This window comes from Gossypium arboreum, chromosome 3 (assembly GCF_025698485.1).
Source record: "Gossypium arboreum isolate Shixiya-1 chromosome 3, ASM2569848v2, whole genome shotgun sequence".
NCBI lineage: Eukaryota > Viridiplantae > Streptophyta > Magnoliopsida > Malvales > Malvaceae > Gossypium > Gossypium arboreum.
The window spans coordinates 124,590,825-124,608,390 of record NC_069072.1 but is presented as its reverse complement, the minus strand read 5'-3'; the positions used below and the strand labels follow the sequence as shown (position 1 = coordinate 124,608,390).

At 32.4% G+C, this 17,566-nt stretch overlaps 2 protein-coding genes, 1 long non-coding RNA gene and 1 pseudogene across 4 annotated transcripts; 1 reads left to right on the top strand and 3 right to left on the bottom strand.

Moving 5' to 3' along the window:
- Positions 1 to 285: 285 nt before the first annotated feature.
- Positions 286 to 1,145, bottom strand: LOC108487851 (probable calcium-binding protein CML44). The gene has a single exon (XM_017792194.2). The coding sequence runs from the start codon at positions 1,048 to 1,050 to the stop codon at positions 448 to 450; it is 603 nt and encodes a 200-aa protein (XP_017647683.2). The 5' UTR covers positions 1,051 to 1,145; the 3' UTR covers positions 286 to 447.
- A 1,107-nt stretch (positions 1,146 to 2,252) lies between these two features.
- Positions 2,253 to 12,745, top strand: LOC108488489 (uncharacterized). Of its 2 annotated transcripts, none has more exons than XM_017792764.2 (4): positions 2,253 to 2,696; positions 2,801 to 2,854; positions 2,941 to 3,074; positions 12,176 to 12,745. In XM_017792764.2, exons 1-4 carry the CDS (start codon positions 2,384 to 2,386, stop codon positions 12,233 to 12,235), a joined length of 561 nt encoding a protein of 186 aa, XP_017648253.1. In that variant the 5' UTR covers positions 2,253 to 2,383; the 3' UTR covers positions 12,236 to 12,745. The 2 variants fall into 2 exon arrangements, with proteins under 2 accessions (XP_017648253.1, XP_017648255.1); XM_017792766.2 differs by having other exon boundaries at positions 11,936 to 12,745.
- On the bottom strand, positions 5,784 to 7,553 carry LOC128290402 (uncharacterized). The gene is made up of 2 exons (XR_008280223.1): positions 7,375 to 7,553; positions 5,784 to 6,026 (listed from the first exon to the last, which is right to left on the bottom strand). It is a non-coding gene; the product is annotated as an uncharacterized LOC128290402 (long non-coding RNA).
- LOC108487850 (UDP-sugar pyrophosphorylase-like) overlaps positions 12,275 to 17,566 on the bottom strand; it is an 18,705-nt pseudogene continuing 13,413 nt past the window's right edge.

Here is a 17,566-nt window from a genome sequence, read left to right as displayed (position 1 = left end):
ATATTTTAATTCTCATAAAATTATACAACTTAATTCTAGCTTCATAAAAAAATTTCTGACTCCACCTTGCAAATATGAGTGTATATATATATTATTTTAAAATACCACACACTAATAAATTTAACAAAATAATTTAAACGGTAAACCTAAATCTTGAAATTTAAAAAAATTCTTGAAAAAAAAAGAGACTAAAACTTCAAATAAGACCATATTTTGGGTAACAGAAAGCTGTAGCACATTCATATACATGATGATTGCATGAAGCATGAAGCATATGGATATTAATTAAAATATTTTAAATATACAATATTATTATTTGTATAGTCATTAATATTTATAGCAATGAAAATCCCTAATAGCATAGAAGCAAGAAACAAGCGTAGCTCAAAAATGGTAATGAAATCAAACTTTTTTATTTATTCAGACATGGGGATGTTTGAGAATAACTCAAGAACTGGAATGTAACATCATGTTTTTGAATTCTTGAAAATCAACCATGCCGTCTAAATTGGTGTCGTAATACCAAATCATTCTCCTGCAATCTTTTCCACTCTTTTCATCCCACAAACCCAGTCTTCCCAGCACGCATTCAAGCTCCTCACATGAAATAAACCCATCCCCATTCAAGTCAAACACTTTGAAAGCCTTCGCAAGGTCACTGTCTTCTTCTTCACCGCCGCCGTGAGTGACCAATTCCTCCTCCTCCTCCTCCTCCTCCTCTTCGTCACCACCCTGTGCCGGTGGGTTCGAGATGGATTCATAAAAGAACAAGAATTCATCCAAGTTCAAACATGGTTTTCCCACTAAGGGCTCCAATTCTTCAAGGCTGAATTGGGCAGACCCGATTTTCTGGAGCAACCAATTCAGCTCCTCCAGACTAACGAAGCCATCTCCATTCTTGTCGAGCTTCTCGAATACGCGTTGCAAGTCGGTCTTACTAAGGGGAGACATTTTACTACCAAAGAGGATATGATCACCATTAACATCAAACATTGAAGCTTTACAAATTAGGGCTTCTTGCAGATACGATGATGATGATGAAGACAACATAATGATGAAGGGGGCTGGGGAGGTTGCTTTGTATTTGTATACGAAAATGGCTAACGAAGAAAGTGGATTAATGCTTTTTTCTTTTCATTACGAATTCTTTTATGGGGGAAGACGATGGGCATGCAAGGAAACTTAGAAGAAGTTTCCCCATTTAGATTAATATCAAATTGAATTTTCTTTTTCTTTTCTCAGTTGAGCTAAGATACGACTAAATTTCCTTTTCTATTTTATTTCTTTAATCATATCATCATCATCATCATTTTCCTTTTAGAATTTAATTAATTTAGAATTAACTAATATCATTACATAATTTATATCATAATAACTTTAAATATTAAGCATAATTTACATAAATTCAAATTTAAGCATTTTAATAACGATTAAGTTTTAATTGATTAATATAAATATGTTATAAGTAATTAAAAAATAAATATGATCAAAATCGATAATAAAATTAATGTTAAAAAATTCTTAACTTTACCCACACAGACAAAATATCATTTACAGTAATTTTTTCTAGTTAATTGTTGTTGAAATTTTGATAATAAAATGAGATTCTAATTAAAGACAAATAAACCGAGTTAGATGATAATACTAAAATGAGATGACTATGGCACATGTAAAATGATAATATAAAGTCAAATAATGACTAAAAATCTGCTTACACAAAATATTCTCTAAATATTCCCCAATAAGAAAACCATCATAGTGATTTTGTTGGAACACGTGTCCTACTGCAACCAATGCCAAATAATAGTGGACCCATTTTCTTTTTGCTTTATGCTTGATTGGTTATACATAATTGTAATAGGTGAAAAATAGAGAGACACGTGGATACAGAAGAATCCGAAGTTACTTGAGAAGGTTACATACTATATTCATTATATCGTTTAGGATCTTGGTTTGTATGTTCTTTTTATGGGTTCACCTTTTTTTTTTTTTAAATTTCAATCTAAGATTGTTGTTGTACCGATTATTAAATTTACGAGATATAATAACATAATTTAAAGATTTTTTATCGTATTTAATTCACTATTGTTGCTTTATTCATCATCAATTTTGTGAGAGCATAATAACTTAATCTTAAGATTTCAAGTATTTAAATATATTTGTTATTATCTTTATCTTAATTTTTGAATTATTGTTTTATATTATATATATTCTCTTTTTTTTGAAAAATTTAATCCGTTTATTATTGGCCTGAAAACCATTGGAGAAGTCCAAAACAAACCCAAACAAAGCTCAAATAAACACAAAATAAAATAATAAAAAACATCGTCTTCCCCACCCCTCAAATTCCAGGCTCTTCTCGCGTCAAAGCTCCCATCTATAAATGGCTAAGTCTTCCCAAAATCCGGCAGTGAATCGCTCGGAAAAAAGGAAAAAATCGTTGAGATTGTCATCCTTATTTCAAGACTTTCTCAACCTAGTCGTTACTGCAAAGAAATGGTTAAAGAGGTTGACTGTACCGACGATTAGCATCTGCCTCTTCCACAACTCGCAAAGGCGCATCTTCAACCCACAAAAAATCTGCTTCATTTTGCAAACCCTCGACAGCCATCGCATGTGCTGCTCGATTTCCTTCACGTGCAATAAATTGGATTCTGCAAGAATGAAAGAGTCTCGCCAAATTCTTCACATCTCAGGTAAAAGGTCTTGTTTCCGAATAATCCTCACTAGATTGTTGAATATTTTAGACAATTAACCTGGAATCACTCTCAATGATAACCTTTGTAAAACCCATCTCCAGAGCAAACTGAAGTCCATGTAGAAATGCCAGCGCTTCGACTACCGACCGAGTCAGGTGATGACCCTTGAACCCAGAACCCATTATGAGACCTTCATCATTTCTAATAATGAAGCCTGAAACTGCATGATTTTTGTTTACAGATATCCCTGCATCAACATTAATCTTAACCCATTCTTGCGGAGGGGGCATCCATTTAATCATGGATCTTGGCTTAGGGTGCTTCAGATTCAAAGCGCAACCCCAATACTCCAAGCCAAAACTCCTCATGATAAAGGTAACAATCTCCTCTGCACTCTGCATCTTATTCTCATGAACATATTTGTTGCGAGTGAACCATAGTGCCCAAATTGCAATGGCAATCACTCATTTTTAATTGCTGTCTGAACTCTCCAACACCCAACTCAGCCATTCTTTAAAATTGGAATTCGTCATTGAATTTGGCACTGAACATTTAACTTGGACCAAACCTCTGCAACAATCAAGTAATCCTGAATAGCATGAGTAGATGACTCGCAAACCAGTCTGCAGCGCAGACATTTGTTATCCGTGATCAGTCTCCTAAAATGTAAGTTCTGATAGATAGGGATAAAATTTTTCACAAATTTCCACATTAAAATATGAATTTTTGATGGACACATTAAGCTCCATATCTGCTTGAACAACTTTTTCTCATTGACATTAACATTTGAAAGATCCAAAAGTAATTTATATCCACTTTTCACAGAGTAAATGCCTGAATTTTCCTTAAACCAAACTACTTTATTTGGTTGATTAGTAGTAGGAATAAGAATACTCACAATTTGATCGGCTTCTTCCTTCACAAAAATCAAGTAAATGATATCTCTATTCCATCGATTTGGATTCTGCAACATTAAATCAGACACCCAATCCATTCCAGCCACCTTTTCAGTAGTGATAAACTTTTGATCATTCCCGGGCAACCAATAATCCTGCCAAATTGACACCGATGTTCCTGCTCCAATTCTTCATTTCAAACCCAACCCAAGAAAGCCCTTGGCGCACCATATACTCTTCTATACCAGCGATGGGTTTGGCCCTAACGAAGCCTCCATAAAGTTGAAACCATTAAAATACTTTGCTCTAAGCACACGCGCAATAAGTGAACTCGGGTTCTCCATAATACACCATCCCTGTTTCGCAAGAAGAGCAATATTGAATTTGGACAAATCACAGAACACCATCCCACCCTCTTCTTTTGGCACAAACAACTCTTTCCTCGCACACCAATAGAGGCCTTTTTTCCCAGCCTTATTTTTCCACCAAAAACGGGCTAAAATCGCTTCCAACTCTTTACACACTGATGACGGCAACAAGAAACAATTCATTGAATACAGCAGGATAGCCTGCAGCACAGCTCTAATCAATACTTCTCTCCCACCTATAGAAAGTAATCTCGAGCTCCAACTTGAAACTCTCCTAGTAAGTTTCTCTTTGAGCTCCTTAAACGCCCTCCTCTTATTGCATCCCACCATTGAAGGAAGACCAATATATTTTTCCGGGTTGTTACTCCGGTCAACACCCAAAACCCGACACACCTTCACCCTTTTATTCTATTCAACATTTGAGCTAAAGAAAATCCCTGACTTATCAAATTTGACTTCTTGGCCTGAACATTGGGCATATACCTCTAAAGTATCATTGATCGCAGTAACCCCAAATATTGTTGCATCCCCAAAAATAAGGTTGCCATCGACAAAAAATAAATGGGTGATTCTTGGACCAAACTTATTCACCCGAAACCCATTAAGATCACCTCTAGTAGCCGCCATTTGGAGGAGAGTCAACAGCCCTTCATTGCAAATGAGGAATAAATAGGGACTAATAGGATCCCCTTGACGAAGACCTCTGGACGGGAAAAATATATTGCCCACCTCTCCATTCATAACCACAGAGTACGACACCGAAGAAACACAACGCATGACATTCTCCACCCACCTATCCAAGAAGCCCGTTCTTTGAAATATAGCTTGCACAAAACCCCATTCAATCCAATTATAAGCTTTGCTCATGTCCAGTTTTAATGCAAAAGATCCCTTAGATCCTACTCTTTTTCTTTTCATAGAGTGCAAAACTTCATAAGCTATGATAATGTTATCAGTAATAAGTCTTCTCGGAATAAAAGCACTTTGTGTTTCGTCAATACACAAATGAAGGATCTTTTGAAGCCTATTTGCAAGCATCTTTGAAATTATTTTATAGAGAATATTACAAAGACTAATAGGCCTAAATTGAGTCATGCACCGAGGCAATCTAAACTTAGGAATCAGAACAATTCTTGTACTATTGATATCAGCTATATTATGGAGCCCATGCAATGTCTCAATACAGAAATCAGCCACATCTTTGCCGACAATATGCCAAAAACGTTGATAAAAAATCGCCCCTAAACCATCGTCCCCAGAAGATTTTAGAGGGCTCATCTCTTTAAGAGCCAAACATACCTCCTCATAAGAAAAATTATTTTCGATATCCTCCATCATCAGTTGCGATATACATGGTTCAATCTCTTCCAAAATTGCACTAGGATCACCCACACCTTTCGATGTAAATAAAGATTTAAAATAATTAGTGGCTAGCTCTAATAAATCAACATTGCTCTTATGAATATTACCCTCACTATCCTCTAGCTCCTTCACCCTATTCCTCCGTCTACGATCCGTTGCCTTTTGATAGAAAAAATTTATATTTCTATCCCCATTCTTCAACCAATTCGCTCTCACTCTCTGCTCCCAATAAAGCTCTTATTTGTTAGCCTCCATATTAAGTGCCAATTTGGTCTCCACTAATGCCCTCAAAACATCATTCGTGGGTGTAACACCCCTAACCCTAAACCGTCTTCGAAATAGGGTTACGGAGCATTACCGGACCTATCAGACATATACAATTAATATACACATAAATACCAACACAACCAGATACACTCATAATTTGCCCAATTTAAACATTTACATATTATCCAATATTTAATTGTATTTAAATATCAAATATCATCAAATAAATCAATTTTATGCTAAATTAACCAAATTCTATTATATATCATAACCAAACCTAAATCTAATTATTTCATTCTTATATTTACAATTTCAAATATGTCACACACATAAGACACCCTAGGTACATGCCATTACTAATAATTAACACACTTTACCTTAATGAATTCGGGATCGGCCTGGGATGTTGATTCAACGTTCTATCTTTACTTAACCTGCGCATGGAAACAAACCGTACGCTGAGTATAGGTATACTCAGTGGTATTTCTATAATCTGAACATTTAATAATATAACAAATACTTAAGATCATAATAACAATTACAATTATTCGATTATTTATTTCATAGATAAATTTCAACTACTTACCATATAAATTTTATACAAATCATATAATAAACACAATAACATAATTGTTCATTTCTTAAATAAATCCATTATTATTTACTCCATTCTTCTCTTACTATTCGGTATAGCTTTCCTTAATTTATTCACAATTCAATATCAACAAACTATATTCAACTATGCATTTATCAATTATATTCCATTTTAATTCATTTCAATAACAGTCAATTTCATTTATATCATATCAACTTACTATCTCTGATAGCTTTCACTATATACATATGATTCATATATCTCAAATCACATTTTAATTCATCAAGTGGCATCATATATCATCAATTCGAACTCCAATCATTTCATGAACCTTTGGTTCATATTTTCAATCTCATATCTAAATTTTCAATTCTCAATTCAATTTCTCGTTCCATTTCAATAGCTTGATCAATCAAATTTATTCGATTTATCTTTCACTTATTTACCCCTATTAACAAACTCGGACTTTGACGGATACACGGATTCCAACCCAAACACACCAGTACGGCACATTGTGCCTAAAACGGTATATAGTACCTGATCAGTATACGACACATAAAGTGACTAAAACGACACACGAGGTGCTTGATACGACACACGAAGTGCCTGAAATACGACACATAAAGTGCCTGATCGGTAAAGCTGGCAAATCCCGTACACTTCCAGATCCTATAGCATGCCAATTATATCCGACTCAGCCCGACTAGTTAATAGGGTATTTCATTCACTTTCTCAATTTAATAATTCTATCATCAATATACCATTCTGATAATCACATATATTCACCCATTTTCACAATTCATACAATTTCATTCAATTCAACAAATATATTTCAATTATTCACATTAATTCATAATTCAATACAATTCAATTCACTTTTCAATATCAAATATTCAAATATCACAATCTCATATATTCATATCAATTTCCTCATATTTCCAATCAATATATTTTTCAATATAACATTCATTCAATATTCAAATTTTTACATAAATCATATATATTATATAATTCAATCAATATGAATTCAATCAAAATAATTTCAATCAATATAAATTAAATAAATTCATCGCATACCAAAATCAATCCATTCCAATTGTAAAACATCATAATTCTAACACAAACAATTGCCATACGTATATAAATATAACAAATAATGACTAAGTTCGGATTATAGAAATACAAACCGTATTTTCTCGAGCTAACTCCTTAACGATCTTTTCTTTTTCTTTAGATGCCGATGCCTCGTTTTTCTTGTTAGCAATTAAACTTTAAAGCTTCAAACCTTCAAATTTCCCTTTTCTTTCTTTCCTTTTTTTTTTTCTCCTTCTTTCTCCCCTGTTTCACGTTTATCTATTCTATTTCTTTCTTTTCTTTTATTTACTTGTTTTATATATATATAATATAATAACATTGTATTATTACTTATTTATTATTTATACATGTGTATATTATTATTACATATGTATCCATAGATCACCATACATTTGTCATACTTTTATTTATTTATCATATAAATATCTTATAATATAATTATTTAATTAATAAATATCTTTTATAAATAATAAATATCTTTTAATAATTAAATACATGTATTACAAATATATGTATTTTATTTATACACTTGTATCAAATCATTACCATACACATATCTTTATTTAATTTATTTCATAATATAATATTAATTCAATTAATAATAACATTAATAAATATAAATTATAAAACCATAATAAAATTTATTATACATTCATGCATAAAAATCAAAGATTTTTATGCATTTGTTACCTCACTTAGGACAAATGGCATAATTACCATTTTGGTCCTTTTTTTTTTTAATCTACAATTAAAATTTTACACTTTATTCAATTTAATCCTTTTATCTAATTATCCTTATTTAAGCTAAATTCTCTTAATTAAACTCTAATTAACCATTCAATTAACCCGTAATTATTGTTTTATAAATATTTTCTAATCTATTTTTCAGAAACAGAGACCCGAAAATATATTTTTCTGATATCCTTAAAATTCGGGTTGTTACAGTGGGAATAGCTTCATTTAAATTAATCAGATGTTTTGCCAACTCTTTTCTCGTAAGAGACTTCTGTTTCTTAATTCTCTGAAACCATCCCTCTAATCCCACTCCCATCGCCTTAGCCTTGTGTGGAACATCCCCCTGACTCTCAGCCCAAATCCTACTCACCTCCCGTTCGCACGAATCCTCCATAAGCCACGTAACTTCAAATCTAAAATAGCACTGCTTAGGATGATGATTTCCAGCAACCGTATTCAGTAACAACGGACAATGATCCAAAAACGCATGTGGTAAATGAGATAACTTAAAATTGGGAAATAACTCCCACCAAGTAGGATTCGCAATACCTCTATCAAGGCGTTCCCGAATATTATAGATACTTGTAAGACATTTTTCCCAAGTAAACTACTGACCATTATAGCTAATATCAGTAACAGAACAATCTTCCATAACCTCCTGAAATCGACACATTTGCTTTTCCCTTCTTGAAAGACCGCCCTTCTTCTTAGTGGAGAAAACAATTTCATTGAAGTCCCCTATAACAACCTAAGGAATATTCGGTAAGTCATTCAATGTGCGTAACAAATTCCAAGAAGCTTCACGCATATTCTCCTTAGGGGCTCCATAAAATCCCATACATCTCCAAGTTTTCCCCACCAAATCCTCCTCAATCATAACATCGATATGCCTTCTTGAAAACGATCGAAGAGTAATCTTGCAATCACTATTCCATCCTAAAGATAACTCCTCGCTTCTACCATCTGAATCCACATCAATTCCATTCAGCAAACTACACTTGCGCCTAACCTTCTCCATCCTACCACCCTGTAACTTTGTTTTAATTAAAAACACCACCGTGGGATTAATATCTCTCAGCATATGCTAGAGATGAGTAACAGTTCGAGGCCTTCTCAAACCCTGAGCATTCCAGCTTAGGAGTTTCATTGCTCCCGACTGACCTATTTAGTAAGGCCTGCCGCTCGTATATTGTTTTGTACCTGCAATGAGGTACCAAAATTTTCATTCAAATCCTCATAACCAGAAACTCGTGAAATAGTAGATTGCACACGGGGTTGTTTCAGCCCATCACTGTATACAATTGGGTTACTTGTTTCCTCACGGGATACCATTTCCTCATCAAAGTCCTCATTAAACTGGACCCCATCCCCATTTTTTAATTGGCCCAAAACATCCGTTGACTTTCCTTTATCTTTAACAACAACAGGATTAGAATCTTTTATGATTGGAACCCAATTTCCGCCTTAATTTCCTAAATTTGGATTCAGAATCCCTTTATTCCTTCCTTCCTCCATTAATATCGGGTTTCCAAAAATAAGAGATCTCTTCCAATCCTCATCCACTAGCCATTTACTCTTCCATACCTAATTTCTTCTCGAAAGAGCACGCAGAGAAATATCCCAGTTAAAAATATTTTCTGACTGTGGCTGTGTAACTTTAACCGGATAAAAACTTTCCCCATGTCCCAACCTTCCACATAGAAAACAAAATAAGGTCAATTTTTCATACTCAAATCGAACATAGATAGATTCGCCATTCTTCAACGCAATCCTCTTCTTTCTCTTTAGAGGCTTCCTAACATCCACTCTCACCCTTATTCTCATTATACGCTTATAGCCCAGCTGAACTGCAACAGTATCATACTCACAAAATTCCCCAATAAAATTCCCCAACTGCTGTGCAACAGATTCTGCCATAAACCCAAGAGGGAAATCATATATAAGAACCCAATATTCCACCCAATTTAATTGAACCGCTATAGGATCCTCACCCTGCTTCAAATGATGAAGAATAAGAAGATGAGAATTAAAATTCCATGGTCCATTCTTCATTACCCTTTCTACATCCACTTCATAATAAAGCGAAACAAATACCGTTTCCTTCCTAGATCAGAGATTGAAACCCCCTATTGGATGCTAAACGCCCGCTAGAGTCGATCGCATTGCTTGAAAACGTACAACACTAGACGTAAGAAATCTTCCAACTAAGCAATTTGCATACGATATCTCTTTAGATGCCTCGTCCACCTCCAGTTGAATGACTTCTTCCTCTTCATCATCCAGTGAAAGACCAGCGATTGAATCCTCCATTATCCTTCCACTAAAAAACCAGACAGCCTTCCCCGAAAAAAGTAATACGACAGAAAAAAAAAACCAACCAAAAGAAAAAAAAAACGTGTCAACAGACAGAGAGAACGCGTGTCAAAAGACAGAGATTATATTATTTATATTCTAAATGTAACCATCTATGTCAATAAATCAAGTATAATCATTTCATAAGCTTTCTATTACTTTATTAGGTAGTCCATCCCGTTTAGTTGACTTAGCCTGTTTTAACTCAAGCTTAGTTAGAAATTTTTTAATCTCAAGCCAACTTGATCCAGTCTTAATTCAAATTTAAATTAAATAGTTTTAAAATATTTTTATTTAAACTTAATCATAAATATTAATATAAAATAAATTTTAAATAATAAATTATATAATTTTAATGGGTCCAAATCCAAACTTGAAAATCATTTTAAACGAGAATTTTTTTTATAATCAAAGTGTAATCCAATCCATTTTAACTGTAATGATAATAAATTAATTTGAAATCGAATAAATTATTCTATAATTTAGTTTTTATCAATTAAAACAATAATTAATGGCAATAATATTTTCTGTCCGAAAATCTAACATGACAAATTTGAAAAATAATATTAAAAATAAAATATACACTTGTTGAATTATTATTGGATCACCTAATCTAAAATTAAAACATATATTTTCACCTAAAAAACAAAATAAAAAAATCTGCCAACCCAACCGGGTTTCCACCCACCCAAACTCATTTTCCCCGACATTACAAAAACTTTAAATCCGTAGCATTATCATCATCTTCTCATCAAACTTTCTAAGCCAACGCTTTCACATTTAATTGAAAACCCGAAACAAAGCTTCCCAATTCCCTACCAGGTACCACTCAGACGTCCACGAAGATTCCTCCTGCTAATAATAGTTCATTTCCATGGCCACTCTGTTCTTTGATTCTCAGAATCTTGCTGTTAATTTGAGGTTTAGAGCTAGATTTTTAATATAGGTATAATTTTGGGTTTAATCACTCTATTGTGTTGAACTTTAGAATTTAATCCTCCACTTTGTTAAGTTTTTTAGATTTTGTGTTTAATTTTGGTTTTGATTTTCTTTTAGATTTTGTTAAGTTCTTTTTCTAGGTTGATTCAATGGGTTCAGGTTTGGATGGGTAACCGGTTAGGTTGAATAGCTTTTTCTTTTTTCTTTTTTTTTTTTAGCTTATTTAAGACCCAAATATATAAGAAACAATTCCGTGATTTGACAAGGATTTTGTGGGACATTCCAAATAGTTTAACAACTTGTAGTACATAATTATTTTAAAATATTATATATTTATTTACATTTTGATAATAGTTATTTTCTGTAATATAGATTTTTTAATATTATAAATGTTATAAATTTTAATGCCTTTATGTAATAAAAGCACAAATTTAAAAAAAATTTTAAATGAAAGAAAAATGATACTTAAACAACAATTTACTTTTATTATTAATTTTTAAATATTTAAAACATCTTTTATTAATTTTTATATTAATACCTACATATTTGAATAATATTTTTATTATTAAATTTGAAATTACATTATTTATCCATATTAAATTCATGGCTTTAAAGTGTATTTGCCAGGTTGACTGTAGGTTTCCTCCATCCTGAAACGTCGGATCCTCAGTTTCCCCGGGAATACCGTATCTTTATTGATCCTCCAACTTTTACCTATTTCCAAAACCACACTGTTATTACCATAATGTTCAACTGAACTAAATTGTCCATCCAACACACAAAAAGTTTACTTGCACATTTACAAGCAGAGAAGGATTACATACTCATATGACAACTAGAAAATCTGAGCTAATAATGAAACGACAGGGAAGGCAGTTCAAGTCAGAGTTATCAAGCAAGAAGAACGTAAGAAAATTGAAGTCATGAACAACATCAAAAACATGGAATTGAATAACAAATCTAATAAACATTGTGGCAAAAGAGTGCAAGGGAATGGATGCGTCTACCGTCAGTGGCATACCTCTGTACCGTCAGTTGAATTGATGATAAGAGCTCCATCCAAGATATCACGCCCCTTAACGGCCATGGCAGACCTTCGAGAAATAGAGCAACTTCAACTAACTTTGCTTTTGATTATCCCACATTTAGGCTTCACGTGGCCACACTTCCACCTCTTGGCCGTTGAAAGCTTGTTGCATAGGAACCTCCACTTGGACACCCACCTAGCAAATGGATAAAATTTGTTGTTTAACAATGAGATGAGAGACAGAATTAGAGCCAGTTTGGCAATGCTTTTGAGAAGTGCTTTTGAGAAGTGCTGTGGAAAAGTGCTTTTGAGAAGTGCTTTTGAAAAATTTAAGTGTTTGGTATTGCTGTCAAAAAGTGCTTTTGAGAAGTAAAATGTCCATTTTAGACATGATATTATAAAGTAACAAATATGTATTTAAATAATATTTAAATTAGTTAATATTACGATATTTTAGCAAAAATATAAAAATAATTTGTTATAACTTCATCGTTAATATTTTAATATATAATATTAATTTTAAATATTTCTAAGTAATTAATATTAATTATTAAGGTGAAAAAAGAGAAGACAAAAGAGAAAAATAAAGTTCAAACAAAAGAGAAGATAAAAGAGAAAAGGTGAAAAAAATTATCTTGTAACATGTAGAAATAGTAAGGTTAAAAAGGTAAATTAATAGTCAAAAGTGTTTTTTGGCTGAGAAAAGCCAATTTTTCTGTTTCGAGGCGGCCAAAAGCACTTAATTTAAGTCAAAAAAAGTTTGTCACTGTTAGCTGTTCTTTGCTGCTTTTGGAGAAAAAACACTTAATTGTGCATAAGTCCATCTCAAATGGAATGAAGAACGGGCCCTTAGATTGAAAAACATTCTAAAGAATGAGAAAATATAGAGCTGAGTTTTAGCAGAACAACAACATGCTCACCTTTTTAAGGATGAGATATGTGGCCATTTCTCTAAAAGTTGCACTATGATATGGATTCCCTTTTGGTACCTTAGCTGCATCCTCAGGGTTGTTTTTCACTGGTGCATAAGCAAGCCATGTATCCATTACCTACATAGTCGCATTACATCAGGTTAATGATGAGTATATATTTACATTAGTAGCAAATTCATTCACAGAACCACAAGAGAAGTAGGATCCTATCTGACGTATTAACACTAAAAAGACTCGAGTGAAATTATAAGAAATGATTCAAACCACCCATTACCGTAAATCCGACTCTTGTTGATAGAGGCAATGTTTTAGGATAGTCTTGCATCATACACTCTAATCGAGTTGAGGACTTAAATGATGTTTTACTAGCATCTTTATACCTGTAGTAACATAGGGCAAAACAGATGGCATATTCACTTGCTTTCTTCTTTACAAAGAACAAAATATATGAAAACATAAATGATAAGGTTTTGGAGAACAATTTATTTGGGGTTAACGAATTCCTTAATAGCACTTCCTATTTTGGTGAGCTCCTTAATGTATAGCCAAGCTCCAAAATCAACTGGTAAACAGAAAAAAATAATAATAAAAAAGAGACGGACACTACAGGAAAATAGGGTTTTAGCGATGTTTTTAGCGGCGTTTTATCAAAAAACGCCGCAAAAATTTTAAAATACAGAGCAATAGCGACGTTTTTCTTAAAACGCCGTTAAAAACAAAGCAACAGCGGCGTTTTTTACTAAAACGCCGCTAAAAACAGAGCAATAGCGGCGCTTTTCTTAAAACGCCGCTAAAAACCAGAGCATTAGCGGCGCTTTTGGTAAAACGCCGCTAAAAACCAGAGCATTAGCGGCGCTTTTGGTAAAATGGCACTAAAAGTCATATAACCCCTAAACCCCCTAAAAAAATCATAAACACTAATCTATAACCCTAAAATAATAATTATTAAAATTTATGGTTATACAATATATTAAATATTTTCTTATATAATCGTAAAAGAGATAATATTAAATTTAAAATATTAATTAAATTAATTATCATTATAGTTTAAGATATATGGTTTAGGGTTTAAGCAGGTTTATGAGTTAACTATGGTTTAAGATATACGGTTTAGGAGTTAACTAGTATTTGAAGGTTTATAATGAATTATGGGTTTAGGGATTATGATTTAGGGTTTAAAGGTTAGGGTGGGAGAGCGCAATTAGACAACGAATGAAGCATTTTCTACATATGTATAAGAGGTTCCACAGCAAAAACCAGATCAAATTTAATGAATATCACAATAATAACAAAGATTTCAGCTGGTGTAAAATGCGGTGATTCTTTGTATTTCCAAGTTCCAACCATATCAATTACAAAAGTAAAGAATCCTCACTATTACACTAGACATCTTCCTAGAAGTGAAACATCTAAATAATGATTTTGAGCTGGAAAAATTACTTGGTTTATATTTCCTGGAAAAGGAGAATAACCGGTTTCACAATTAACATCTCTATCTGGATGTCCGGTGGCTATAAGTATAGGATCAAGCTGATTCTATTCCACGTTGATCACCAACGATCCCCCTGAAGTTAATTTCATGGTGCATTACTAATAATGAAGCATAAATCGTAGGGTCTTTGATGCCGAAAATGCCCGCGAGAAAACTTTTTTTTGGCTATCGACTTTTATTTAAAAAAATGAAAATAGAGTTGCCACCAATCTTTTTTAATTAGTTGTGATTGGATCACCTCAAGAAATGAGTTGTGATTTTGTTATTTTAATAAAATATTATATTTATTAAAATTATTTTCGGTCTACAAAAATTCAGGAAATGAGTTCGGGAATCAGTTAGGTATGAGAAATGATTAGCACCCTCATAACGCACAAAATTGGTATCTAATTGATTATTTGATGTCTTAGTGTTGAAAGTTAAAAATTCGAATTTAAATACGATCCCTCTTTGCATGATGTTATTTTAAAATCACTTAACTAAATTAAAACTTAGGTAAAAGACATTCTTATCTTGAGGTAACCAAAACGAAAAGGTCATGTCCCGTAAGTTAGGGCACGACATCTTGAATCATCGAAAATAAAATTATTCATTATTTAATTATTATTTAAATCCCATGTGGTTTTAGTTTTAAAAAAGATGTTCAGTTATGTAGGTTCAAAGAGAAAGTCGAACCCCGTAAGTTAAGGCACAATTTCTCGAATCTTTAAATAAAGAACGTTGCCTTAGTTTTAAAAATTTTCTTTTTTTATGCATCGAGTAAAAATGGATGTAACATTTAAAGTGATATGCATTTAATTTATTTGGGCATAGTATGAAAATAGACAAATATTTTTAAACATGATACATGATATAGTGATAGCAAAATAACATAAAATAGTCATGTGGGTAAAACATATATATTAAAATGATAAATAATAAATAAATGAATAAATACCATAATTATAATGCAACCATAATAATAAATAAAATATTAATTTATAATACTAATAATAATCATATTATTGTCATAATACCAAAATAAATAAATAAAAATATGTAATAACAACCTAAAAATGCATTAAAAATAAAAAAAAAGGAATATAAACAACATAAATTTTAAGTGTTAAAAATTAAAAAAAAGTAATTAAAGGTGTGAAATTAAATAAATGAATGATTAAACTGAAATTTAGATGAAATTTAAAGTATGGATAATATAAAATAAATAAGTAAATAAATAAATATGGCAAAATAAAGGACTAAAATAGAACACGCGAAAAGGATTAAGGACCAAATGGGAAATTATTCCCAACCCAAGTATACATGTTGTGTCCAGGAGTGACCAATGGCCAGAGGACTAAAATAAAAAAAAATCCAAAATTAAGTGGTATAATTTTTAAAATGGAAAAAGACCCGAAGTAGATATTGAAAATTACTTAAAAAGCAGAAGGACCAGGGTAGCAATTAGACCCTTCCCACGTAAACACCCGGATCCCAAGGGATTCTAGCCGGGTTGGGTTGGCGAGTCAAGCTTTTAAACTACGCCGTTTTTAGGACTCCTGAAACTTGGCCAAAACGACGTCGTCTAGTGATGCCTATTAATGTCAATTTTTTAAAAAAAATTCATTTCTATTCAATTTTTGAAAAAAAACTTAGACTTTTTCTCTTTCTTTTTGAAGGTATCTCCCTGTCTGGCCATAGGGTCGTTGACGCTCCGCCATGGCCACCGATCATAGGTGGCGGCGGCCGTCTTTTTCGGTGGCCAAAGTTGCACAAAGAGAGAGAGAGAGAGAGAGAGAGAGAGAGAGAGAGAGAGAGAGCCATTTTTAGCCTTCTTGACCCCTATTTGAAGGTGATGCCTTCTAAAAAAAACCTAAAAACTTCCGGTCCTTCTCTTTTTTGAATGCAGTCTCACGCGCAGTTTCGTCGAAGCCTAGGCTAAGCCCTAACGGGTTTTGGGGTTTTCGGTGTCGGAGAAAACCTCCAACAACGGAGGAAAGCGAAGCGACACAGGTAAAAAAAATGTTATTTTTTATTTATTATACTTTTCAAAATAAAATAAAATAAAATAAAAGAATCACCTTCATTTTTTTCTTTTAACGTTTTTGTTATTTGTATTTGATTTTCTCCGGAAAAAAATACATGCCATTGTTGCAACGGCCCCAAATTTCAGTGACATTGGAATAGTGATTTAAGATCACTAAATTCGATATGTGAGTTTAGATGTTAGTAAGTAAAAGTTAAGTGTGGTTTTAGAATTTTTTTTTAGTAAAATTATGAATTAAAGAAAATTTGTAGATAAAATGAGATAAAAACGAGGTATCGAGACCTCGAATTTATAAATTGAGCCATAAGTATTTCTAAAAATATTTATGGAGTGTTAATAAGTTAGTATTAAAGTTTCATTAGGAAATTTTACCATTTTGATATTTAATTGAAGAAAAAGGACTAAATTGAATAAGATTTAAAACTGTAAGAAGTGATTAAATAGCTTTAATAATAAATAAGAGGGACTCAAAGAGAAAATTGGCCCAAAATAAAATTGGTTTGACGGTTAGGTAAGTGAATGACTGAGAAATAGTGTGAACTAAGGGCAAAATGGTAATTAAGTTGAAATTGAATAGTTAAAAGTTGGATTAAATTAGAATATCTAGAGTTTTCTTCATTTTTCTTCATCTTCTCCGGAAAAAACACCATTGAAGGGTTATTTTAAGCTGGTCTCTCAAATTTTTATTACATGTAAGCTAAATTCTTGATTATTTCTTGTAATTTTTTGTGTTTTTGAGACTTTTACAACTAGGTCCACTTGTTTAATTCATTAGTTTTTG